General features: G+C 37.0%; 1 protein-coding gene across 1 annotated transcript in view; it reads left to right on the forward strand.

Moving 5' to 3' along the window:
- PREX2 (phosphatidylinositol-3,4,5-trisphosphate dependent Rac exchange factor 2) overlaps nt 1-27,184 on the forward strand; it is a 173,217-nt gene that overhangs the window by 42,435 nt on the left and 103,598 nt on the right. The window contains exons 3-10 of the mRNA XM_063169894.1: nt 1,831-1,902; nt 1,978-2,100; nt 3,782-3,886; nt 6,589-6,690; nt 8,370-8,531; nt 15,694-15,827; nt 17,850-17,953; nt 24,888-25,037. Coding sequence (XP_063025964.1) covers nt 1,831-1,902; nt 1,978-2,100; nt 3,782-3,886; nt 6,589-6,690; nt 8,370-8,531; nt 15,694-15,827; nt 17,850-17,953; nt 24,888-25,037 — 952 coding nt within the window. The remainder of the gene's footprint in view (nt 1-1,830; nt 1,903-1,977; nt 2,101-3,781; nt 3,887-6,588; nt 6,691-8,369; nt 8,532-15,693; nt 15,828-17,849; nt 17,954-24,887; nt 25,038-27,184) is intronic.

Consider the following 27,184-nt stretch of genomic DNA (forward strand, 5'->3'; position numbering starts at 1 on the left):
CTGATAACCTCTGCAGATGGGATGTCTGGGACAGTGCTGCTTGGACAACTGTTTATTGCAGCTGATATATTCTCTTCTTGACCTCCTGACTCCCATCTAGCATCTTGAATCACTTGGGAATAACTCATGCCTCAGCTCTCAGTTCCTTCTTAGTTTCACTATCAGCCAGCTCAATGTTCACCTTCCTTCAGAGTTACAGGAAATGAAGATCTTCTTAGATAACATAAGTGCAGATGAGCAGTGTGTTTGGTCTATGGGGAAATAATGTGAACAGAGAGATATTACAGATAGTAAAAATAGATGTGAGTTTCAGAGGTAGTTCTTGTAATTATTTTTTCCTCTTTGATTCTAAAGCATATTTAATGGTGTTGCATGGTTTAGTGAAAACTTCCAAAATTTAACTAAAGTCATGCAGGCTTTCACTCTTTATGGGATTGATTGTACAGATAATATATGCAGCAAATTTGCCATAACCCCTGGGGATATTCTTAGCAAGGAATGATGTAAAGGGCTGTCGTCCACGATCAGTTAACTGCTGCAAATGAGTTAATGGCATTTTTTTAGCACCAGTAAAACATTAAAAAGAAAGCACAAATAGTCAGGAAAAAGATGGGTTTAATGAACTAGAAAATCTACATCGTTGTGGAGAGCGATAGGAAACATACAGTGTGCTGGCAGTATTCCAGACTTAATTCAGTTTATGTCCTGGATAACTAGATTTGACTCTTCAGTAATAAAAATGTGTAATGCCAGTTACATAGTCCTCTTCAGCAGAGAAAGGAGCCTTGCTTGGGAATGAAAATGTTTAAGTCCCAGCAGAGGGCAAGAAGGGCTGCTGTGACTGCTATCTTTCCACACAGGGGTTATTTATTGCCTCTTTTATGGAATTTGCACCACGCCAGAATTTAGATGAGCTCATGTACAGTGTACAATGCACAGTGACTCGGAGCTAAATGGTTCTGAAAGACATGACGTTTGTGCACTCATGGTGCCAGGTTTTAATGACTGAAGAATATGCATGTCTGTGTGAAGAATTATCAATGTAAGATTTTAGTCTACTGGTTGTAGATACTTTAGGACGTACCAATATCTTTGCAATGAAATGAATTAATGAAAATTAATTCTGCTTTTTGTACTTGAAACATTTATTTCTTTAGGAATCGCTTTCTGTATACATCTTTTTGTGTCCAGTTCTTGAATGTAAAATTAAAGAAAACTTAAAATTTTGGTATTTTATTGGTGGTATTACTAACTTCTGATTTGATCACTGGGGATTAGGTTCTTGGGGAGGCAAGACAGAAGAGTTTTTGTTAAGCAAAACCAGGTGCAGCTGACTGTTGTTTAAGCCAATTTACTTTAAAATAAGTTTGATTGTTACTGTGTCTGAAATCTGACTTTTGGTTGCTATGGTAAAAGTAACATGACATAATAGTATCTCCTGATTAGTTTAATTTGGAAATTAGCATCTTATTTTGGCTTTTCTTGTGCTCAATTTGTAAAGTATTAGAGTGAGATTTTGAAAATTAATAAATTTTTCTCTTGCTTGATTGTAATATGAGTGCAGGATGGAAATAGTACTTCAGAGAATGTTCAGTTGCTCAGCTTCATTAATATTTTACTCTTTTTAACACTGTGTAGATAGGTCTTTCTAACATGTTAGAATAACAGGACTACTAAATGATTTATAAATAAAGAGCTTGTTTTAGATTTTGAATAATATTCTGATGTGGCTCTATATCCAGTTTGGGAAACAAATTAAAGCATAACATGCCAGAAGTTGTTCAAGTCTTCCTGAAATAACTTTTTCCTTATTTGTCTTGTTTCATGCAGGCTTTTCTTCACCGAATGATCCAATGTGCTGCAGCCAAAGTGGATAAAAATGTCACAGAAGAAACAGTTAAGGTTAGTCTCCGAATTGCATTTTTTTCTTCTGTTTCGTTCTGATGTTTCACTTATGTATGTTTTATTCTTTTGCAGATGTTGTTTTCAAATATTGAAGATATTCTTGCAGTTCACAAAAACTTCCTGTCCCTTGTGGAGGACTGTTTACAGCCAGAACCCAATGCACAGCATGAAGTTGGAACTTGCTTTCTGAATTATGTACGCTATCTTTATTTCAGCCTTTTTTTCATGTCTTTCTTTTATTTTTTGCTTTTATTAATTACTATCATTATGATAAGTGTGCATAGTCATGAAGCCTAACTATGGTTTGATTGCATAATGAAGTTCATCTCTTGGTTACTGTCATGTCCAAGAAAAAGAAAGAGATGGGAGGACAGCGAAGAAATAACATATTAAATGACACTTTTGGTGTTTCATGATTTTTATATTCACCAGATCAGCTCAGGCTGACAAACTGAGCCCTGCAACTTGGGCAAAGCTGTTCCTATGTGTCAGATGGAGGTACAAGGTTGCATGTAGCAAGAGTAGTACTATCTTTTTATTCCCCCTTAGTGCTATGCAAAAATGTGAATATTGAGTAAAGAATTGTATATACTGGATCAAATACCTCCATGGTTCTGGATTGTGAAGACATTTTATTTCCAGCAACTGCAGTACCTCTACAAACACAAAGTGTGTTTGTATGTCCTGTAGTAATTGGTTTCTAGGAGTATTATTTTTCCTGTTGGAGCAAAACAAGGATGTTACTGTTACAGAGCTCTGCAAAATGAAGACAAATTGGTTTGCTCTCAGTTGTAGACCTAACAAAAAGTCCAGGTTTCATTGTTATCTCCGGTTAGAGTCCCATTTGTTTTTTAAGTCTTTAATTATTCATTGTGGCAGGAGAAATCTATTAATGGAACAAAAGTTGAGTAACATGAGTTTTTAACTTTGCAGAAAAATGGATCATATTTGAAAACAAGTGTTAGCAGCAAATTGGGTAATAATGTCAACAAATTAGCCATTCATTTTGCATTTCCTTCATGTATGTTTTTATCCTGTTTGTTTGTGGGAGTGCAGCACAGGCTGGGATCTATCCAACTGGGGCTCAGCTCTGTGGAAAGAGACCTCAGTGTTCTGGTGGACCACCATCCCAATATGATTGAACAGTGTGCTGCTGTGACAATAAAAATAAAGCCAAGAACATGCTGGATTGCAACAGTTAGAGCAGCAGCAGCAGAGATAAAGAGATCATTATCACTGTCTGCTCAGTGTTTGTTAGGCCACAGCTGGAATTCTGTGGTCCCTGGTCTACAAAAGAGATGTGGACAGTCTGGACAGGTTTAAGAGAAGAGCCACAAGGATGATCGTGGTTCATATGGATCATATGTTCCAGTATTTAAAAGGTGGCTACAAAGATGGAGACTCCCATTTTACAGAATGACGTGGATAATAGGAGGGGTAATGGGTACAAGTTTCTCCCAGTGAAATTCCAATTGGACACCAAAGAAAAATTTTTCACAGTGAAAACAATCAGCCATTGGAATAATCTCCCCAGGGAAGTGGTGGATTTTTCAACATTGGACACATTTAAGATTCCACTGGACAGGATTCTGGGCCATCTTGTCTAGACCATGCTCTTGCCAAGAGAGGTTGGACCAGATGATCCCTGAGGTCCCTTTCAACCTTGTTTTCTATGAATCTGTGTTTGAAATTCCCAAGTGGTACTTCCAGACTGTTCATAATTTGAGACTAGACCTCAAATAATAAATGTATGAAGAAGAGCTGATTTTCTAAAATGAAGGCCAAATTAGCTTTACAAAGAGTTCATTCCATGTTTTATTAATTAAAAAAAATCAAAATGACAAGTGAAAAACAATGTCTCTTTTTGTTTCTGCAGAAAGAGAAATTCCGTATCTATGATGAGTACTGTAGCAACCACGAGAAGGCACAGAAAGTTCTTCTTGACCTGAACAAAATAAGAACAGTGCGGACGTTTCTTTTGGTAAATAAACTTTGAGTTGGTGTTTCTAGCTTCGCATTTTTTAGATTTTTTTTCACCTCCACCATGTAACAAGTACAAGCACACCTGCAAGTGGTTAGCAGGCAATTTTAGGTGGGGGTGGTGTTTCCAGAGGAAGAGGGTGGTTAAATCGTGTTTTCACTGCTGTGCTTGGATCTGTGGGTAATACAGAATTAGGCAGTGTACCTTGAAGATACTGGCTGGGATACAAGGGTGTGACTCTCAGAAAGGGCAAAGAATAGGATAAAATAGATGAGGAGTGATAGGGAAAGGAATTGTAGGAAGGAGCTGGAGAACTCAGCAGAACTTCTGAAGGGATGTCCACATTCCGCTACTGTAGCCAGTGCTGTTGCATACAGAAACATCTTTTGTTATGCATCAAGCAGCCATTTGAATTTTAGATGCTGACTTAATCCAAGGTGAAAGAAACAGCTCCACAAGTAGTCTTTCACTTTATAAGACAAGTGAGGAGGGGTTTGAAAATGTTAAGTCCGATAGTCCTCATGGTTTTTCAACAGCAAAACAAATTTTCATGTAAATACTGAGTTTGCTAATAGTTGACTTTAGTTGTTAAAAACAGGATTCAGTGTGGAATGACTTTTGAGTTTCCTCCATGGTGTCCTGTGGTATAAAGGTGAGCTTTGAAATGAGTGGTCTACTATATTGAAAATTAAATACCTGAGCAAGTGTCCATGGATATGCTATCAAATTTTGGAGTGATCAGATTTGATCATTGTGTTTTGGGACTGGAGAAAAAATGACCCTTTCAGCAAAGCATCACAGATGGGTTTGAGAAAAAAAAGATTCTGCCAACACTGACAGTATCACAAGACTTCAGTTAATTTTATTAATTATTTTTAGCATGCAGTAGGATTCCACTACTGCTGTTGACAGAGTTCTTGGTGAAGTCCTATTGCATCACACTGATGCTTTGAAAGATACCAGAGCTGACTCCCCAGCTGCACTTACTTAGAGCCAAGTTAATGAGCAGTTTGGGAATTTCCTTATTGTGGGAGATACTGTGTGACATGAGTGCACCATCTGCCTTTTTGCTAAGAATCTCTTACACAGAAATGGTGATTCACAGTTAAAAACTGCTTCAAAATTGTTCTATTTTTCCTCAGTGGTTGACACAATATCTGTCACTTTGTCCCAGACTGGGGAGTTTCATACATGTGATTCTTGTATTGGGAGCAGCATGGCCAGACTCAAGAAGAAAGGGTGAATGCTGACTACAGAGGCAAAAAGCAAAATACTGGAGAAAGATTACAAAGAGCTTGTTTTGTGAAAAAGAAGCCAAGTGTGCCATTGTGGCAGTTCATGGTGTGTCTGTTTTAGGTGCTCTGGGTCACATGCAGAGGTCTTTCTCATCTGGTTTGGGTTCCTCATGGATTTAGGGCATGATTTGAAAGCACTGTCAATGCCTTCTGGGCAAACCAACGGATTCAGGTTATTAGACTTGTGGTTATCTATAAATTACTGGGAGCTGAAACCAGAACTTTTGAGGCTTTGAGTATAGAGGCAGTTGTTGTAACAACTATAGTCTGCATTGCCATTATCTTACTTGGTCTTTATCAGTAAAGCTTTTGTGTTTGGAAGTGAAATCCTTTCAGCCAAAGCATCCTTTAGGATAGGCCAGAAGCTGGTTAAGCATGAGTACAAAGCAGAGACTTCAGAGAGGGTGTGGACACGCCCAGCAGCGCTGGTTGTAGGAGAGGTGTGTTGGGTGGCCAGCCAGTTGTGCAGCCTCTGTTCCATCAACAACGTGTCTGCATCCAGATCTGTGGCCTGTGTCTACATCTCATCTGGCTGCCTTAAACTGCTTTTCTTTAGTGTCCTCAGTTTAGACAACTTGTTCTTTGAAGCTGAGATTATCTCATGCCATTGCATCACAATTCCTTCTTATCTCTCCATAAAATAATTGTCATCACTACTTTAGGTCTTTTTGTACTTACACTTTAATTCCAGCAATTCCAAATATTTGCTGGGATGTGCTTTGTGTGTTTTCTTATCCCCAAAAGCCCTTATTCTTTTCTCTTTCTCAGCTACTTTTATTGGGTACTTCCACCAAATGTTTAATTTACACTCTGCTTCCATAATCAGATGTCTTGTCAAAATTTTTTAATAGCCTTTTGCCCATGACTTCAGGATATTTTATTCATTGCGCATCAAATTTAAATATAGAAGCATGAAAATAGAACATTTTTTTGGAGGTGTGTAACAAAAAATTAAATGTTAATAGGATGGCCAAATTCAAACATTCAAACCATCTTTGATACTACTTAATGCTGCAAACACTTTTTAGAAACAGCGTTAGCTGTAGTGGTCACCCTGAAATATTTTTATTTTTGTTTTTTGAAGTCTGAAAGCATACTTTGAGCATTTTCACTGTTTTTTATTTTCATACTGTAAGAAAAAGTCCTCTTCATCAGACTGGATGAAGAAGGTACTAATCTGAGAGGCCTGCATTCTGCCTTTTTGACTTCCTTGCCATGTGTGATAGCCTGTGCATGTGTTCAAGCCTGTGCTTTTGACAGTCTTGCAAACCTCCCTCCTTATATATATATATTTACACAGTTTGTGTATGCTTTAGCCAAACACTGCTGTATACCTATGCCTTTGTCTTTATTTCTGATAATTTTCTTGGGATTTTTCAATAATTTGTGAACCTGTTCCCTCTCCAGAACTGCATGCTCCTTGGAGGACGCAAGAACACAGATGTACCCCTGGAGGGATATCTAGTGACACCAATACAGAGAATATGCAAGTATCCCCTTCTTTTGAAGGTACTCACCAGATTTTTATTGAGGACTTTATACTTCCTGTATTAAACTGGTTGCTAAGCATGTTTCTGAACCCCAGGAACAATCTTTCTAGGCAGTGAATTATCTCTTTATTAAGATATTGGACCCAGCCTTGCTCCCATTAAAGCTGGTGGCAAGTCTTCTGACATCAGTATTAAAAGAACTGAGGAGCTTGGCTGGATTGAGATGATTAGCTCTGTTCTGCTTGTAGTTGTAAGGTTCCCTCCCCATTGTTGGGCAGAAGTGAGCCATTGGGGAGAGTTTAATGAGACTAATTTCAGCTGGGTTCAATCGTGCCCTTGCTTAGAATGCTTGGGATAGCAGAGTTTGTTGGGGGTGTACTTTGATGATGCTAATTTACCATCAACAAACTGAAAATGAAAAATATTAATGGATTTTTTTTACAAGAAAAACTGTGGAGTAACAGGTGCTGTAAATGGTTTTATGTACAATTATATGTTTGTTGTTATCATATTGTGACAGCTTAAATAAATGAAAAATGATAATGTGGTGATAAACAGTAGATATTCAAACATCTGGATTTGCAATTTACCCTCTTAGGAAATAAAATACAAGAAAGAAAGTAAGTATTTTAAGCAAATTGTTAACAAATTAAGATCTTGTATTGCTTATTGTTCCAAACTCTGAGAGGAAAACCAGAGCAGATTCTACCCTAAAAGCTACCTGAAAAATGACTATTGGACAGTATTTTTCACAATGCATTTGTGAGTGTTGATTTGCCACGTTGCGAGTTGTGAGGCATATGACATAAAAAAAATCTAGTAAGAAACAGGTCAGAATAAAAAAGTTTTTAAAACAGATTAAAAATGTAATCATTACAATGAGGTGTGAGTCATCTGAGATAGCTGTGGCTTTACAGTTCCCTTGGTCTATTCTGAAGTTATTTTTCTGTTCTATTTTTGAAAGACGTACAGATAACACAGGGAAAAATGACTAATGAATTACTCTAGAGCAATGAAATGAATATATTAAGAAAATTTAAATACAGGGTGTGGTGGCAGCAGGGTTAGGGCTTTGCTGAAGGCTGTTCTCAGTCAGCCCAGCTGTAAATGGGGAGTTGGTAGCTTGAGATGGGAAATCTCAAACAAATGCTGGTGGCTCCACTTTTGTTTGTCAGCATGGCTGCTACTGCATCTGAAATCAGTGAGTCACCTAAGCTATTGTTCACTGCTTTGCTGCATTGCATGAGGTTAAACAATAGTGTGGAGCTGAAGGAATGTGTTTTGGGCCCTGAGTTGCAGGAAAGGCAGGTGTTAATTTTGACATGAGCGATCTACTGGTTGTTTAAGCAGAGTTGTTATCCTTGCTCTTGACAGTTGTATCCTGCAGAATGTAAAAAACAAACCCAAACCTTGGGGCTCAACATGAAGAAGCATTGTTGGAGGAGAAAGTAGCTGAAATGCAAACTTCCTCCAAAGTCATGATGATTATTTATTGTTAATAATTAGTTACTCTTGAGTGTCCTATTAGGAGCATTTTAGAAGGGTTACTACTTTTCTGCTTAGTAAAAGAGAAGAGTGGCTATTTTCTTTTTGTATGCTGGTTTGATTTAAGTCTCCTGTAATGGACCTTTAGAGATCAAAGACTGGTTTCTTTTTTTCTTTTCTTTATTTTTTTCCTCTTTTTCTGTGTCTAAATAGGAATTACTGAAGCGGACTCCAAGGAAGCACAGTGACTATGCAGCCCTAATGGAAGCTCTCCAGGCCATGAAAGCTGTCTGTTCCAACATAAATGAGGCCAAGAGGCAAATGGAAAAATTAGAATTTTTGGAAGAATGGCAGTCTCACGTTGAAGGATGGGAGGTACTGTCATTACCGTCATGATTTGTTGCTTTCTCTGTTGAGGAGAGAGTAACAGCTTTCCACAAGTGTGTGTTGCACTGTTTTTATGATCCTGAGGTGCTTTCAAGTCCACTGATCTGTGAAGTCACCACATTTGAGATCTACTCTGTAAATTAAGTTTTCCATGACTGAGCAATGCTGTATGAAATAGCAGACTTCAAGGGAAGATAGTTATTTAGCATTTGTATTAACATATATCTGTGCACACAGACACATTTATAAATCCCAATTTAAATGCTGATTTTATTTTACTGCTGTCTATGCTGGCCTAGCAGCACTTGGACAGGTCAAAGAATATTTTGCTTATTGTTTATTATTGGTTAAGCATTGAACCTGTAAGTTTTTGTTGGCTTGTTGGTAGTCTCTTAATATTGGGTGAGCTAACCTAATTTAAACACATTCAATGGAATCTGTATGAGATTTGTGGGGTTTTTTAATGATTTGCAAATGGAAGAACTTTAGTGCTTCAACCAAGTTTTGTGATGTGACCATAGATCTGGTTCTGAGTTAGAATTTTAAGTAGTAACCAGAAGAGCCACGATTAAGTAGTTGTAGCATCAAAATCTTCCTTTTTAACTATTTTGAGCACCATAATTAGTTCATATGGAAAGACAGGTGCAGATAAAAGTGTATCTTTAAATTCCCTTGGTTGTTTTGTATTGATGTGTCTGAGCTGACTGCACTGGAGTAGAAGGCAAACACAAAGTTTCAATGAAAGAAATGTAAAGAAAACAGTGTAACCATATTCAAAACTGACTTAAAAAACCAAAAGTACCCAGGCTTTTTAAGAGGCAGATTTTAACCTGGAAGCAATCCTTTGCTTTTTGAATACTTTGCTCAAATATGCTACTTCTCTTCCTGAGAAAGCTGCTTAAGAACTAGAGAAAGAGGTTTTATCTCTTTAAGCTTTGTGGGAGGCTTGCAGACTGGGAGATGTAGCAAGAAAAATGTGTTTGTTGCATGTTAGTCTGGTACTGAAAGACCTCAGTCTATATAGTGGGAAATTTCCTTTGTAGGGTGCTTAGGAAAGGAAGGGTTGGGGATGTGCATGGGACACAGATGGGACACTGAAGCAGAGAAAGCCTCAAGACAAACCAGTCTGAACTTTGAGAGAGTTCCCCACAAAGTCTGACAAATAACAATTAGAACACTGACTAGAATAGACAACTTTTAAGTAGATATTTGTAGTAGTAGGTAAAAAAGCAGAAATAAGAAATAGTTTGTGCATGGCTTTATTCCCTCCAAACACCTCCTGATTTTACTGTACCTGCTGTTTCTTGAACTTTGCTGTGCCTAGGAATGTGCTCTGGTTCTGCAGTACTGGATTTAGCTCTCCCCTGTCATACAGAAGAGTTCAGCTAAAAAAGCCACTGTCTGAAAGGAAATCTGGACAAAGATCCCCCCTAAATACTACCCATGACACCACATAATTATTTCCTGTATGCTCCATGTTAAATCTCCTGATCTGTGGACTTGTGCAAATGTGTGGTTTGTTGTTAATTGAGTAGTGTAGGAAGATTTGGTTCATTCTAAATGTGGATTAAGTGACTAATTTTACTTTAATCAAAATCCTTCATGTTTCTTCAGTGCATTGTGTGATTTGAAATGTTTCACTTCAGATATTTTTTTCCTTGTGTAGAGGCATTTTCAGGATCTGCTTTTCCATTTCTGGCAAATCATCTCATGCTGGAGCTCAGTGCACTGTAATGTTGTGCTGCAGGATGGTCACTATGAAATACCACTAAAATTCATTGTGCATCATGAGAAGGAATTTTAGCAAGTAGAAAAGTGATATAATTGCTGGTCCATATTCAGACACGACTTTCTGCACTTATTTGTAACCTTCCATCTGAAATAAAAGAAAATAATTCAAAGCAAATGCTATCGTATTGTTTGTAGGATTTTAAAAAAGAGAGGACTAATAGAAAGTAAAATTCTAAATGTTCAAATGGAGAGGAGCTCTAGTTAACATCACTTAACAGCTCCTCCTCTAGACTAGGTGAAAATGTGTTTATTCTTAAAATTACCTTGAAGTTGCTATTATCAGCAGTACCTTGTGAAGGTTAGTATAGCTCAACATTTAAATGTTTCTGTGATAACCTCATGATAGAACCAATTGCAAGTTAAATGCTCAATACTTTATGGCAAGGAAATTTGCTATATAATTTGCTAAACAATCCTTAGAAATTTGCTAAATAATCCTTATTGTCTATCACCACTTTATTCCTTCTGTTATTTTTAACTTTTCAATTAAATTTTCTATTGCACTAAAGTGATTAGAATTCTTCTACTTGCTTCTATTGTCTGAGTCATAGATATTTTTCAAATCCTTCTTAATGAACACACTCAAGTATATAGTTACAGTATTATTAACTCAATGCATTATTAGTCATATCGGTTGGTTAAGAACTTACTGTTCTCAAACCTCTATCCCCGAACAGGGAATGCTCTTTCCTGCATTAAATTTCTTCTGAATTCTAGGTAAAACATCTGGTAGGAAATATGGTTGCTTTTGGAAATGTGTTAATGAGCAAAGGTAACAATAAAGAAGGAATGGTAACAGTATGGACATAAGCATTTGAAAAAGACTTATTCTCTTTGTGCTCAGAATGTATTCTCTACTCTGTAACAAAGTAATTTCCTATGAGCTTTGGTGGGTTGTTTTTTTTTTGGTTTTTTGTTTTATTTTTTCCATCTCCCCTCTTCCTAGATTTCATTTTAGGGTTTCATGTATGCTTGAACTCTGAAAGAGTGTCATTGTCTTAAAATAGGATGTTTCCAGTAGGGTTATGTGGTGTTTATTGTTTTTTAGCTGATTGGGTTTGATATCATATGGCAACCACAGGGTGCACAATCCGGCAAAATTGCCTTGATCTTAAGATGTGCATCTTTTTCAGACATAGTATAAGGTTAGTTCTTGAAATGGTAAGAATTCCAGACCATGTATATGAGCTAACAGTATTTGAAGGATTCCCAACAACAACTACCAAAAAAAAAAAGTTCCTGAATGCAATGTTTGAGAGTGGATTTAATTAAATAAACATCTGGTTTTCTGCAATGCTGAAAATAAAGAGGCAAACTTGTTGGAGATTTCCTTCCAGAAGGAAATGCTTAGCACATTGCTTGGCCCCAACTAGAAGGAAAGGGAAAAAAATAAAGACTATTTTTAGAATCTGATCAAAGCATGACTTGAATTCCTATACTTAACTGTCATAAAATGAAGCTTGTGTTTATTATGATAAAAATACGGATTCGTGGAAAAAAAGGAACATCTGTTTCAAGAAAGATGATTTTGAATATAATGACTTTCTCACTTAATTTCCGAAGTGGTTTAATTTATTGGCCCGAATTCAGAACTTGTGTAGGTGGCTGTCTCAGTTGGAGAATGGCTCAGCAGCTCAAGGAGTCTGTCAGTAAAATTTGCGTGGATGTTTTAGTGAGAGAAGAAAAAATTATTCCATTTTTTGTAAGCTGGAATCTGAACAATGTGAGTCATAGGCCACTTAGTGTAGCATGGGGTATTCTGTTCCTTTCCATTCCAAATAGTACTTGTTGATGTGATTCCATATCATCAAGTAATATTTTACCTGAGATACAGTCTCTGTCTTTCCAGTGCTGTTATTTTTTGATATGGTCATGGTAGCCCACGTTTCAGACCTCTCACCTGAGCTGTTTCCTTACTTAGAATCATAGGTGACACCTGTGGTTATCAGAAAGGTTTTCAGAAGCCAGTTATACCTAAATAGCCAGCAGGCTTAAAGATTTGATGGGCTTTTATTTTCCATACCAGCTATCCTCAAAGGGCACAGAGTATTTGGCTGGGGTGCTACCCACAGAAGAGGGTTGCTGTACAGTCTTTAGTGACCCAGTAGGACAGATTGAGGCAAAATTAGTCTAGATTCACAGTATAAGCCTGCTTTTCAGGTCGTTTTTTCCCCCAACTGAATTATATATGTGATTTGTTGGAAGATGATTAAAATAGGTTTGTTTCTACAATACATGGCATTTTCAAATTGACAGATTACAAAATCGCTGGTTTCACTGAAAATAGCCCATGATTTCTACTTGCAGGTTCTTTAAATATACAGAGGCATGAATGGCATAGTAGTAGTGATTTTACATTTAGGTTGAGCAGCTCTATCATCTCCTCTTACAAGCACTGAGTTTAAATGTCTATGAAAACTTGGAAATAGCAAATTGCTTTTCAAGTTCAAGTTGCTTATATTGGAAATTCCTATGGTAGTTTCAGTGTGAATGCTTAATGAAAACACATTTTTATCAGAAAGCTTTGGTAATGCTTGTTTCAAAGATGTTGTAGGTAGTGTAGTTCAGTTTTAGCTGTGCAGCAGAAAGTCTCACCTGCTTCTGAGATGGGGGTGACTTCTCGTTTGTTACTGCAGCCTTGACCCTTCCCCATGAAAGGGACAGCTTGGGGCTGGATAAGTGAATTGTCCTACTGGGCTGGATATCAGCAGTAGCTTGGTGTTCCTGGTGAGAACCCCTGGGAGGGTTAAGGAGTAGCTCCATCCTTCATGAAAGCTTGTTATGGTTTTCAGCCCTTTGAATTGCACGGTAGATTTGGCAGTGCTTGTGTGTGCTCTCTGCTTCATCCTTCCTCAGGCATGTTTTTCATCTCCAAGGGATGTGGTGGAGAGCCATGCTCACCCCAGATGTAGAAACAGCAGTGTTTCAGATAATGTGCCCTTCCATTTTTCTCCATTTCAGCTCCATGCCCACCTAAAGTCTAGAAACGGGCAAGTCCTAAGTATTACATAGGCAGGGGAGTGACAGGGGATTTTTCTGCACTTGCAGCGTTATGGAGGACAACAAGATGTGACTTCTGGTCCTGTTTTCTTATTCCCTTGGACTTCAGCAAATAAAACAGCCCTAACAAAATTCGCTGACCTGCAATCACACCAGCATGGGTTTTGATCTTGTCAGAAGGTATCTGAGAAGTGACATTGACACTGTTCAGTCTTTGGATGAAATGTCTCAGAGGGAAAAAAGTACCTCTAGAACCTTGTTTTTATCACCTATCAGTATATTCTACAAAGGGAACAAAACTAGGAGGATAACAAAGGGTAGTAATGTGGGACAGACGACCCTCACTGCCACACTGTCACGTTGAACTTGAATAATGAATGAGGTGATTGTAATTAAGTCAGGTAGCCTGAATTATATATACTTAAAATATGTATTAAATGTGTTATTTTATGACAAGATGCTGGCACAGTAGCAGATTTTGTTAGGATTGTTTGGAAAAGGTTGTGTTTTTCTATACTGAAAATGAAATTCTTCAATAAGAAAGGACAAAATTTTTTATAAAATCCTTTCTATGAAAAGAATTCCGTCTTTTTTTTAGAAAGCTGAAACTTGTTGTACAATTCTGAAGCCTTAAGCTGATATTTTTTGGCTTCCTTACAAAAAGCTACTATTTTTCTGCCAAGTTGAAGTTTTGTGTAAAAAACAAACCGAGACCCTTTAGAAAGTATCCAACCTTTTAAAATGCAAATTGTTAGTAAGTACTATTCCAGCAAATTTGAAACACAGAATAAGATATTGTTTACTTTTTAATACACAAAAGCAATGAAATGGAATGGAAAAAAGTGACCTGTTTTTCTGTAATTATAGTCAACAAGCATTACACACAGCCCTAATTTATGCCTAATTTATATCACTAAGTGTGCTTTTAAAATGTTTCAGTGTTCGATTTTGAATAAAACTGTAAAATTAGCATGCTGTTACTGATGCTGTCTTAGGAAGGGAAATGTGCTGTAGTGGCTATAGCTGACATTCATCTTTGGCTTGTTTGATCACTTGATCCTGGCTGGAAGCTGTAGTGGTTAGTTAGTACAGACCCTGCAGTGGCTTTGCTTGGAGACCTGGATTGTGTTCCAGTGTGATGGTTGTGCAATCTCACTTATCTCTGTAAACAGACTGCATTCTCCTTAGGACAGCCTGAGCTATTGCTCAATATTCACAGCTGTGACATACAAAGGATGGACAGAAGGATGAAGAACTGTGAGAGCAGAATGTGTGTTTGCTTCTTGGCTCTTAATTAAATCAATTTTTCTTTGGACTACTGTGGTTAGATCAAGAAGAGGAAGTAACTGCAGCTATCACATGCCTAAACCATTCAGAACATGTGTAAATGACAGGAGAGTCCTGGCTTTTTGCAGGTTTTCCAAGCTGGATTTGACTCCCTCAAGTCAGGAAACTTCAAACCCTGGGTGTGTGCTTGATGCAGCCAGCACAATAGAAAATAAAATTAACAATAGGCTTGCATGTCTGGATGGGCATGCACTTGGACAGCAGCTCTGCCCCACAGGAGCATGATTTTTCAGACTAGCAAAATGCACCTCAGAGTTCAAGGTAGGCTTCCCTGAGAAGTAAATTTCTCTTTACAAGACATAGAAGTACCATGAATTTTTCATATATTGTTTTTGGAAAATATTTTCCTTTGTTAAGGTTGCCTCTCTTTCATTAAATTTTACAAAAATGCCTGACAGCCTTTTTACATGAATGATCTGTCTTGAAGCAAAAATGAGGCATTGGAAGTCTAATCCTAAACATCTAAACCTTACCAAAATTCTGATGTCTTTGGAGTACGTTAGGAGGAAATATACTAGACTGTCCTAGCTGCACATGCCACTCTTAGCTTTGCCCAAGTTTTATATCTTGTTGGGTTTTAATTTTTGCTTCTGTGCTTAGCCTAATCTAGTGTATAAGTATCTCCCCTTAGTGGTGTTCAAGTCCCAGGTTGCTTCAGCTTCCAGTTTCATCTTGGCATAGATTATGTCTTGTAAAGCCCCATTTTCAGGCATTTCTGAATCAAGTTACTGAGGATAGGAGTTATTGGATAGAGTTGGCCTGATTTTCAGGAGAGGTCTTTGCACAAAATAATATAATTTGGAAACTTTTTGTGATTAAACCGTGTCTATTCACAAAACTAGTATTAAGCATCATTACAGATGATTGCATAATTACAATGCAATAAATTACCATGACTTGTTCTTTACAGATAATTGTTATACTTGTGAGTTTGTATAAGAAACTTTTCCTTTGTTGATGCAAAGTACTTCAGTTCTTACTAAAAGATTCATCTCTTTCCACTCAATTTTAGGGGTCCAACATCACAGACACATGTACAGAAATGCTGCGAAGTGGACTACTACTGAAAATTTCAGCAGGAAATATCCAAGAGAGGATATTTTTTCTTTTTGATAATCTTCTGGTCTACTGCAAAAAAAAGCACAGGTAAATGATTACTTTCAAAAACAATGTATTTTTCTCACAGTAGAGCTAATCATGAATATGGTGTTCCATAAGAACCACAGCATAAAAGTTGACATTTTTAGAAGAAACTTACCAACCAAAGAGAATTATATAATTCAAGCAATTTGAAAAAAAAATTTATGGGTGCAGGATCTTAGTAGTGGAGTGTGGGGCAAAAGAATCTGTTTTGTCAGCCTTCGTTAGCAGGTTATATGTGACGGCCTCACTCTCTTCTAGGAAGTGTAAACAGTCTGAATTTTTAGTTCAAACAAATTAGTATTGTAGCTTGTGCAATAAAATAAGTCTCTAAATATACAAGAGTTTCATGCCTTATATTTGTAATCAGAGAAAACAACCAGAAAGCTGCTGCTTGCTGCATTCCAAAGAGCAATTCCTTAGTTCAGCAACAAGCTTCTGAAGATAATGTTGTGAGAAATAAGGGTTCTCCTGTGTACAAATATCCCTCTTGATGCTCAAATTTCTCTTTAATCCAGGAGTTGTTTTAGAGTAGCCACTAAATACATATCCCTGGGTAGATATTTGATAGATTCCTGGATACATGGTTGATCTTCTTTTAAAATTTTCTGCTATTTGTTGTCCAGCAATTCCAAATAAGTTGCTGGTTACATAGTATCTTTTAAGTTGTCCTCCACTAAGTTACATATTTTTGTAGCCATATTCTCATTAAAATACATTATTTGATGTAATCTCAAACTGCATGAAAGGTTGTCTGTGGTTTCTTTAGTTTTGAACAGTCATGTCCTTGGCTGGTACCATGTGGCATCTCTGCAGATATAGGAGTAACACAATTTAGAATATAATTTCAAAGTTTAAAATGGGAAATTATTTGATTATTTCCAGCAAGAGACTTTAAATATTGATTGGCATGTATGTAAAGAGACAAACTGTATTTTGGAAATTTTACAAAAATTGCCTTGCCTTTATGGTATGAGATATTTTATGTCATTTTTAACCATGCTTTTGTGACAAAGTTGTTGGTGTAAACATGGAATGCTATATTTGGGTTTATAGTTTTAAAACTCAGTAGAGCTATTGGATTTACTTGCTTTGGAAAGAAAAAAAATGTAACACTGAAACTTTATGCTTTGTGCTGGTTTTTATTTTTTGCTTTCTTTGTATTTTTAATGTATTACTCAGGTTTTGAATAATAAATTTATGGTGTAATAGAGTTACTCATAAGACAGTAATAAAGTAATAATAATTGAGAGGCAGATAATTTTCTGAAAATTAGTACCTCTTTGGAGTGGATGAAGGTCAATATTCAGGAGATCCTTAATTCTTAGGAACGGACCTTTGTTTGATATACAAATATATTATTGTAGGCAAAAATGGATGGACAGTAATCCCTGGCTTATCTGAGGTCTGAAAAGGTGTCTAGAACTGGTGCTGTCCAAAGGCATTGGCTTCACTGGGAACAGTTACAGCAATGCAAGGTGCTTTGGAACATATTGCAGTGAAACTGCCACAAACTTCAGCACTCCTTAATTGCAATTCTCTGTTAACTCTTACATTAGGAAGAAAAGATGTTGCCTTCTTTCTTCCCTACATAAATCCCACTTACAATGCTAATGCTATCCAAAGATGTCCTCATTTGATTTTTTTCAGTCACATTACCCCCTTGCTGAATTTCTAGACTAACAGGAGCACCACATCAGCTAGGAGGAAAGGCCCTCCTTTTTTTGCTTGGATGGCAAACAACAGCATATAGGTACCCAAGTGTTTGAGCAGAGCTTTTACAGAGTGAGACTTCTTGATGAGCTCTCATTCAGGCAGGAGTTTGCAGCTGGCTCTTACCAGCTGTAGCATCTTTGCATTCCCATCAGCAGCGTCCCATTCAGCAGTGGTTTCCACAGTCCAATTGCACAGGTATTAAGGTGTGGTGATCCTTACAGTGGTCTCAAAACGCTGCATGTACAGGTAGCAGTGCAGAAACATAGAACGGGGGAGTGAATGACAATTCTCTTCTGCTCTTTCTTTTTTCAGGAGATTGAAGAACAGCAAAGCATCTACAGATGGCCACCGTTACCTTTTCCGGGGCAGAATAAACACAGAAGTGATGGAAGTGGAGAATGTAGATGATGGAACAGGTGAGTAAATTTGTGTAGGTAGATGATGGAACAGGTGAGTAAAAAATTTGTGTGGCTCATTTCCAGAGCTGTCTTTTGAGGTGATGAAATCAAATGCAGCTCCATAATTTCTTTGAGAACAGAGAATGCTCCTTGTATTTAGAAGGAAAGTGGAAGATGCTGCTTTAAAAGCACTATTTATTAATATCAAAATTCTGCTTCTGTGACACATCGTTGCTTTCATCCATTATTAGCTGGGCAGCCATAGATGAGTATTTTATGCTTACATGAACAGAGTAATAAAATAAGGTGACATTTATTGCTCAACTGAAATTACGTACTTAACCTCACTTTACAGCATTCCTGCACTCTTAAAGAACTTAGGTACATTGTATGTTTATAGCAGCAAGTGGAAAACCTACCTCTACTGGGATGAAACACTATAAATACTTAAATTGTAACATAAGGAAGGTTTTTAAAAAATGTCTTTAGGGGTATAAGCCATAAGACTACTTGAAATTTTCATGATATGCATCAGTAAACTGAAAACCCAAAGTATTCTTAGACACGTCAATTTTTGTTTTAGAAACTTGAGTTTAACCTTTGAGCTTAACGATATTTGCATTTTTGCAATTAAAATATTTTGGGCTTTTTTAATGTAAAGCTAAAAAAAAAGTGGTATGTGAAGCTTGTAGTGGCATAGCAAATATGTAAGTCTGGAGGGAATTTCTATGAGTTATATATTGCTTTTCCTGATATTTTAAAATAGTGTTAGGTTTGTCCTCTATTATGGATTCTAAGCATTTCTTAATATAATTTTGTTCTAAAATTGAGCATTAATAACAATTAATGTAGTTCTAAGTAAGCTTTATAGGAATTGAATATTTCTTTAAAATTAAGTTTTTCTTCTGTTTTGAGTTTCTTGTGTTCAAAATAGTTTGCTCACTACTTTTTTTCCAGAGTAGACAGTAGAGTTGACTTGGAGAAAAAATGGACTATTGTTCTTGTTTCAACAAAATAGTTTATTAGAAGACTGTTTTCTCTTTGCTCCATCTCTTATTTTAAACTCTTCCAACCTTTTTTCATGTGTTGTGTTTTTGTTTTATCTTATTTTATAATTTTAGTTTTGTCCTTTGGATTTGTGTTTTGATGAGTTTGCTTCTGTCTTTTGTCATTTTCATTAAATTTTATAAAGAAATTACATTAATAAATGCTTGGAATTCATGACTGAAGTGTCTAGAGCTGAAATTTTACCAGTGCCAGAATAATTACTGTAGTGCTGCAACATGGGATGTCTGCTACTAATCCCAGGATTGTTTGGCTTTTCTGAGAGCATTACTTTTCATTGTTCAAGAAGAGCAGAGCATTTTGTGCAGTACTGGTGCCTATCCCATTATATTTTATAGTGTATTAATGTCTGAAAGTATAACTGATAATTCCATTCTTTTCTGTACTGAAGTTTTATCTTACCATTTGAACAATTTGTTAAGTATTCAGAATTCGCATCTTGCAATGCTTCTTGACTTGGTTCCATGACAATGTTACCACTGAACCATTTAAACTATTCATGAAAATGGTGAAAAATGCTGAACATAAGGTAGAGCACTGCGGTGTCACACTTGATTCATTGTCTTTGCTTACCAGACATTTTTTCTAAGAACTCCTTGACATCTGTTTTGGGTTATGTCCTTCACCAGGCCCACTGATTTAGTTAGTGATTTCAAGCTATATATGGGTGCACTGCAGTCAATTTCTTCATGCCTCTTTGAGCTGAATATATTTTATTCAATATTCTTTGCCCTGCTATTCCCCTTTTCCAGCCTGTATCACTGCCCAACGTTTAGCTTTATTTGTATAAAATCTCAGGTTTTGTTTATGCAAAAAAGAGAGTTGATTATTTCAGTCTTTCCTGTCATGTACTGTTTGACTTCCTTTCATTTATTTTCTTTCATCTTCCTAAATGTGCTTTAGAAATAAAAGACAATTTCCCTGTTTGCATCAAGTCACTTTCTAAGACAGCATCTTTTTGCTTCTAAATGTTAACATTACTGTGTCCAGATGATTATATCCACCATCTTCTTCCTGATGAATATTCCAAGAATTCTGTAACTATTCATCTTTAACTGACTCCTCCCCACATATTGTTATGGATTTAGTGTTGGCTTTAGGAAATGTTTCTTTGATCCTCTTTCTGTCCTACCTTTCTTCATTTACTTGTTCTAGCTATTCAGTCTTTGATCTTTTCCACACTGTTCATTTTTCTTCCTGCCTGTTTGTTTTCTTCCTCAATGAATCTTCAATTATAATGTGGCTAAGCACAAATAGTCTTCCTTTATGCAGACACCAGTTGTCTAATTTCCTTCAGCCCCAGGAAATTTGGCTACTGTCCCCATTTCTTATAGCCTTGTACCCAGTCCTGGAGGGGTCATGCTTCCTTCCCCCTTGCTCTCCTGAGCCATATCAGTTCTTTTCACTTTTGTATGCATATTATTTCCAGAATCCATTATTATTTCCATACTCCTTTCCACACTTCTGTGACATCATTAATGGTTTGATTAGTCTGATTTCTAACTTCAAAGAGTTGATGGATGCTCTCTGGAAGCATTTGAAGTCAGGTTGAATGGAGCTTGGAGCAACCTGATCTAGCTGAAAATGTCCCTGCTCATTGCAGGTTATTTCTTAGGGCCGTTTCAACCCAAACTATGCTATGATTCTTTTTACCTGCATTTTTTTCCTTAGCACCACATTTTCTGCTTTTTCCATTTCAGTTTATTCAATATCCTCAAATTTATTCGTCCTTTTAATTTCTGCTGTTTCATCCCTCCTTTCTGTGGTTCTTTGAAATTTCTGTGTTAATTCGCTGGCCTGTGACATCTTTCTGCCTTTTTCTTGTCACCCTGCTTTTTTTTTAATTTAGCTCTACCTCCTCTTTTCCTTCCTTGTGAGACTTCTGTGTTCCCTTTCCTCACACAGATATTTTTTCTTTCACTAAGATCATGATGTCCTTCTTTAAGTCTGTCCTGCTTTCTTTGCTGTTCTCATTTGTTCCACCCAGATGTCTTGTTTCTCATCCCTTGTAGTCATCCATGTTTGAGCTGTAGCCCAGTACTATTCTGCTGTTTTCTTTTTGTCTCATTCCATTCCCAAGAGGAGCGATATGGCTGTCCTGGTGTCACTCATAATAGCTTTTGCATGTGGTTTTTTTGGATATTGTATTATTTTATTCTCTTTAATAATCTATTACCTATCAATTTCTGTAATTCCTGATTTAGAGTGGAAGCTCTGGGTGCAGAGTGCTTATATTTTCATATCTGTGCAGGACTCTTTGTCATGCACTCCAGATGGATTTCTTTAAAGACATCAAAGGCTATTGAGTCTGGATGATACTTCCACCGTTCCTTACTGCAGATTTTGGGATCCCCTGCTCACTATGTAAGGAACCAGGGAGCTCCAGGGAACAGGGCAACTGAGAGTGTTTGCTTCCAGCATTGATAGATGTAGGAATGTAATCTTCGTTGTTTGTGAGTAGAAGCATAGAAATAGCAAAACAGATTCCCAGTGTGGTTTATTATCATGCTAATGACATGCCTACAGAAATTAACAAAGCTTTTTCTGAAAAGCAATTTTTCTTTGATGAAATTAGGCCTTGGCTGAGCAGTACAGTTGGTGTCAGCTTTCTTTTTTTGTTTCAGCACCATGAAGCACTCTGTTTTTTCTTGATTGCACTGATTAAAGTGGAATGCATATTACTTATCAGGGCCAACTATTTATGATCTTAAAATAATGTGGCTACACAATCACTTGCAAGTATTAGAAAGGTGGTTTTATAGTAATTTTATAGTATTCTTTTTTCTGTACCAGTTTCTGAAATTCACTTTTGAGAGAAAAATACATTTCTAAAGGCATTCATCAGCCATTAAATGAATGGTACTTAGTTTATGAAGAAAAGCACTTGAGACTTAGGAAATACTAGATTTATGTTTACTGCTAATATAGTAGTTATGTCCTCTCTAGTTTTGAGCTGAGGCATGATATAGAAAAAATACGACATGATAAAAGTAGCTGGAAGCTGCATCAAAAAGTACACATGGAGAGTGGCAGTTGATATTGTGCAGAAATTATTTCCTTGGCATTTCTGAGCATTGATGCTCCTAGGAACCTCTAAGAAATGTAAAAGTAGTTCAGTACAGAGACTTGTGTTTGTTTTTTTTAGGGAAGAAGAAAATTCTTTTGTATACGGCTGCAACAAATTGCTTCTTATTCATCACTCAAAGATATGAGTCTTGAATTTTGAACAATATATTGCAGTTCAAATTACAAGCTGTAATGTATTACCAATTCACATTAAAAGATGATGTCATCTTTCATCACCTTTCCTAGGGAAGTTGTAGGTTTAATGATTTGTTGATCCTGCTCATTCAGACTTTGCATGGAGCAAACAGCAGTCTCATGCTCTTCTTCCTTCTTAATCATTATGTCAGGTTTTGAAATTCTTTGTTTAGCCTGGCTGCCAGCTGTGATTGCGTTGATGTGAGGAGTGTGCAGATGTGCAGAGCAGCTGGGCAGGCAGGGCACGCAGACCTCCTGGCTGGCCAGCAGCTCTTGACCAGATTTTGCCCAACGGCCAGGTCAGAGAAGGCAGGAGTTTATATGGGATGACAGTGTAATGCTGAACTGCTCTTGACTAGGGACATGGGTGTATTGGGGAGAACACATTGCTCATGGGAGCCTTGGAGGATTGTAGGAATTGCTCCCCTTCATGGGGAGTGTGAAGAGCAAGGGAGAAAGCAGATGTGTTGCAGTTGGAGACAGGCTGAATTCCAAGTGGGCATCACAGCAGGGTGGTACTATAGCAAAGCTGGACAACAGCTACATGTTTTTGTCCCCCTGAGCTCAGTGCCCTCTTGTATACCTTGGGCAATCATAATCCCTGGCTTGGTGATTGGGCCTTTCCCAGAATTCTGTGACTTTGTGGTGGAATGAAGTGAGTGTGGCCAAACAGCCAGGGTGCTCCTCGCCCTGCAGTTACAAATCCTCAGAGGCCAAGGAAGCTGAATATTTAAAAAGTCATCTCTACATTGAGAGATTCAAGTGTTTGGGCACACCATTTTCTTTTCTGAATTAAGCTACTAAGTTGACACCAACTTTTTGTCCAAAGTGGGGCAATCTGAATCCATTTGCAAGTCCTCACTTTTGATTTTTTTTTTTTGACCACAATTTTAACTGCTGTGGTTCAGTGAACCAGTAATCATTTCCCTACACAACATGTCTTGTGCTGATAACATACAGTAAGAAAGACCACAGGGAAATGATGACCCTGTATTTTTATATGTATTCACCTCTAACTTAATAAATAAACAAAGGAACCTTAACTTCCTCCAGTAGTGCTTCTGCCTCTGATCCCCAAGGGTCTGCAGTCTGTCAGTCGAGAGCTTATTTCTTGTCCTTGACTTTTGGGTCTGATTTTCTAAGACTGCAAGAATAGTATGATGGGTAATTTTCAGGAAACAATGTTTTTAAAGGAACAAAGGATACTATGCGTAGGCTATGCAAATGAAAATATGATAAATGAGTGGCATAAACATGATGTTGAAAAAATAACTTCATTTTTTCCACTGTCATAGACTTGCTTGCACTTTTTTACGTGCTTTGAGTACTAGAAAGTTTTGTTGGTTTAGAAATTAGCCATCAGTCTCATGATTTTCTAGTAGTTCCTGACATTTCCCAGCCCAATACACAAAGCTTGGCTGCTTTCCATCTAATTAAAATGCAAAGTTATTGAAAGGATACTAGCATGTCTGCTGAGATTTATGATAAATCTTAGCAAGCATTTCAGCAAGGGTTTCAGTTTCAGAAAATCTCATCTCATCATAAAAAATAGGGCTGAAAATTATTTACTAAATGAAAAGCTGTGTATTTATTGCACTAGTTCAGGGTTGGCCTTAGGACTTTTTTGCCCTTAATGAAAGTTTGTGGTGAGAAAATATTGACCTTTGATTTTTCTTAGTGTTTTGTATTGTAGTTGCTAGCTCTAGTTTTTTACTCTGTGTTTTATGAAAAAAGATTATTTCTTATCATAAGGCATTTATCCCTCACAGTTTTTGCCCCGGGAAAGTCATGTAATCCTAGCGAAGGACAGTTAGGGGATTAGTTTTGGAATTTCTGAATAAGATTTATGGACTAGCATGGTAAAATAAATTGCTATAGAGGTAAATATAGAGTAATAAATAGTAAATAACTTGATTTCTATAGCATAGATATTTTTACATATTGCATGTCAGGAGTTCTAGTTATCTAAGAGCATCAGCAACCCATACCTTCATAATGTGCCTATCAAACATGATACTGTTAGGAACATATTTCAGGAATTATGCATTTGGTTTTTAGATCAGAACATCTTTATTATATTCCAGCTTGTTTAAACTAGTAAGGGTAGATACTTGCTTATTCAGGTAACCAGTAAAGATACTCCAAATGTCTGTGCTTTGATTATTTGTGAAACTGAAATTGTATTTCCATATTTACTCCTTTTTTACACTTAATAGTAAATCCAGTCAATCAACATAGCAACTCAGGGGAAATTTAAGGGGGAAAAGAGCAATGCTGCTTGTTTAAGGAATTATTTATTTCAGTTTAACACAAAAGCACTCCAAAGTACTGTTATCTTTTCTTTTAATAGGACTCTGCCTGTTTTAGTGTTGATTTTATACCTTCTTCCTTATGCTAGGCAAATCTCTGTTACACTTTACAAAGGACACTATTTATAAAAATTAAAACTACAGATTACTAAGTTATAACCTAGTTCATGGTGGCACAGATAACTTAAAATTAAATTTTATTCTTCTGTATTTTCTGGACTTTTATGTGTGGTGATAAGTTTTTTGTAATTGTGGCAACTATTGCTATTGCTTTTTTTATGAATTGATGCTCTTTAAGCAATTTTATCTATTCCCAGCTGACTACCACAGCAGTGGCCACACTGTTATTAATGGCTGGAAGATCCACAACACTGCAAAGAATAAATGGTTTGTATGCATGGCAAAAACCCCTGAAGAGAAGCAAGAATGGCTGGAAGCTATTTTGAACGAGCGAGAGAGAAGAAAAGGTAGGTCCATAAACCTCCTTGTGTTGCTCTGCCAGAAAGCCAAACTGTATTTTTATGTTGAGGTGTAAAGCAAAACCAGCTGGTAGGCAAACTTGTCCTGTCAGGTTCAGCTGAAGATTTATGAATACCAGTCTGGGAAAAATGAATCAATCTTGTACTGGGAAGGGCATAATGTCTTGAATCATATATGCTGGTAGTAAATGCTGTTTGAGAAATGGGGAGATGATTAAATCTGTGATTTTACAGTTTATCCTCAACCAGTATAAATTGTCATAAATTCATTGAGACCAGTGTATTATTATGATGATTTGTGCTATCTGAGGGTCCATCCTAAATGCCTCGTGGGATTTGTATGCACTGATTTCCTTTGTGACTGGCCACTGGAATCACCTAAATGAGCAGGCTTTTTCTGTTGGATCTTAATGCAGATGATCCAAAGTGAAATTGTACACAACACATTCACAACTCCATCTTGGATGTATTACCTCCTACCCAAGAAAGTAATCACCATTTCCAATCACCTTTGGAAACCTACTATCTTTCTGAGTGACTGAATTAAGGTGGAAGAATACTTGGATGAAATATAATCCTGATCTCAAATGTGACCACAAATAACTTCACATGTTCAAGGTGAACCCAGCACCAAGTAGAAGCAGGGAAAGATGATGCATCATCATTTTCTGGAACTAATTTCATTTGAAACCCCAAATATCCTAATTAGTAATGCTATTTGGAGCCTTGATGTTGAAAGAAAATATGACCTTGTGTTCAGATCTGTGATTCTTTTCCTGATTTTTGTAGATTTTCCATCGCCTGTTGCTGTAACTGTTGATTTGTGCCTCTGTTGTAGATGGACACTAACAATATTTTCTTTTATCTTTTAAATTTGAGTACTGGATGTTCTAGAATCTCTTGTAGGATCAGGGTTTCAAGTAGGGTGTCTCAGCACTGGCTAATCAGTCGTGTCATCAGGAATTTGTAGCAGAAAAGCGAAAAAGATGCTTGAGATGTCTAAACTGTCAACACTTTTAAAATATGAAAAATGTTTAAAAAATGAAAAAGCAGTGTGGTAGACATAGTGCCAAATGCAAAAACCCCAGGTTTGTCTGCTTCTGTATAGGACCTTGTATGGTACTAGTTTTCAGTAAATCTTACTTCTCTGTTAAGTTTCATGTCTCCCTTAGGCTCTCGATGCCTTAGGCAAGAAATACAAAAAGTTAATAGTAGTATTTTATGTTGATGAATTCTTACTATTTCACACTAATCAACTGAGCAGCTGTTAATAGAAATGAATTGGAGGCGAACTTTGGCAAGCTGGAGGTCTGAGGTAGCCATCCCAAAGCCAAATGCATGTCTCAGGATTTTAGCATCCTATGATTTGTGGAAGCTTTCAGGTCCTGATGCTCTCAGTGGGTTTGCCACCAAGGAGAAAACCATGAAACCAGGAGGAGGATACGAGACACACATGGATTTAGACTGCAACACAGAATTGTTAAAAACCAAATGCATTGGAAGACTCAGAGATTCAATGAACTGAGAGAAACAAAACCTCTACTTTTACTTGGAATCCATGTAGCAGGAGCTGAAGCAATGCTCTGAATTAAGTGATTTAGCGGAGTTTTCATCTTTTGTAATAAAATTATAAACTAGGACCACTTTGTAGACTGTATTTGCTTGCTAGAGGAAATCAAGATGTATTGGAAACTTCTTGCAGAAATTTTCTGTCAATTTGGTGACTTTCCTGTAAATCCCTGAGGCATTCAGAAATCTATTTCAAAGGTGGTCATCTTTAAGATTGATGATACAGTGATGACCTTACTTGAAATGTCAATACAAATAACAACATCAACATCCTATAAGCTCCAGAAGTAGTATATTAGTTAAGTTTTCTTTTCCCTGGGGTACTCCAAGTTTTATTTATGTGACATCACTGCTATCTGGTTCCTGGATGTTGTTCAGTTCCCAGTATCACCATTTGCTTCTCATGACAGACACATTTCTTCAGGCTGTATTTTCAAAACTAAAGAGTACCTTACTCAGATGGAATATTATAGGATGACTTGGGTTGCAGCGGGCCATGAAGATCTAGTTCCTACGCCCCTGCCATGCCTAAATGCTTTTGTGGAAAAGGGATGAATTATCTATGT

This window comes from Melospiza melodia, chromosome 1 (genome assembly GCF_035770615.1).
Source record: "Melospiza melodia melodia isolate bMelMel2 chromosome 1, bMelMel2.pri, whole genome shotgun sequence".
NCBI classification, from domain to species: Eukaryota; Metazoa; Chordata; class Aves; order Passeriformes; family Passerellidae; genus Melospiza; species Melospiza melodia.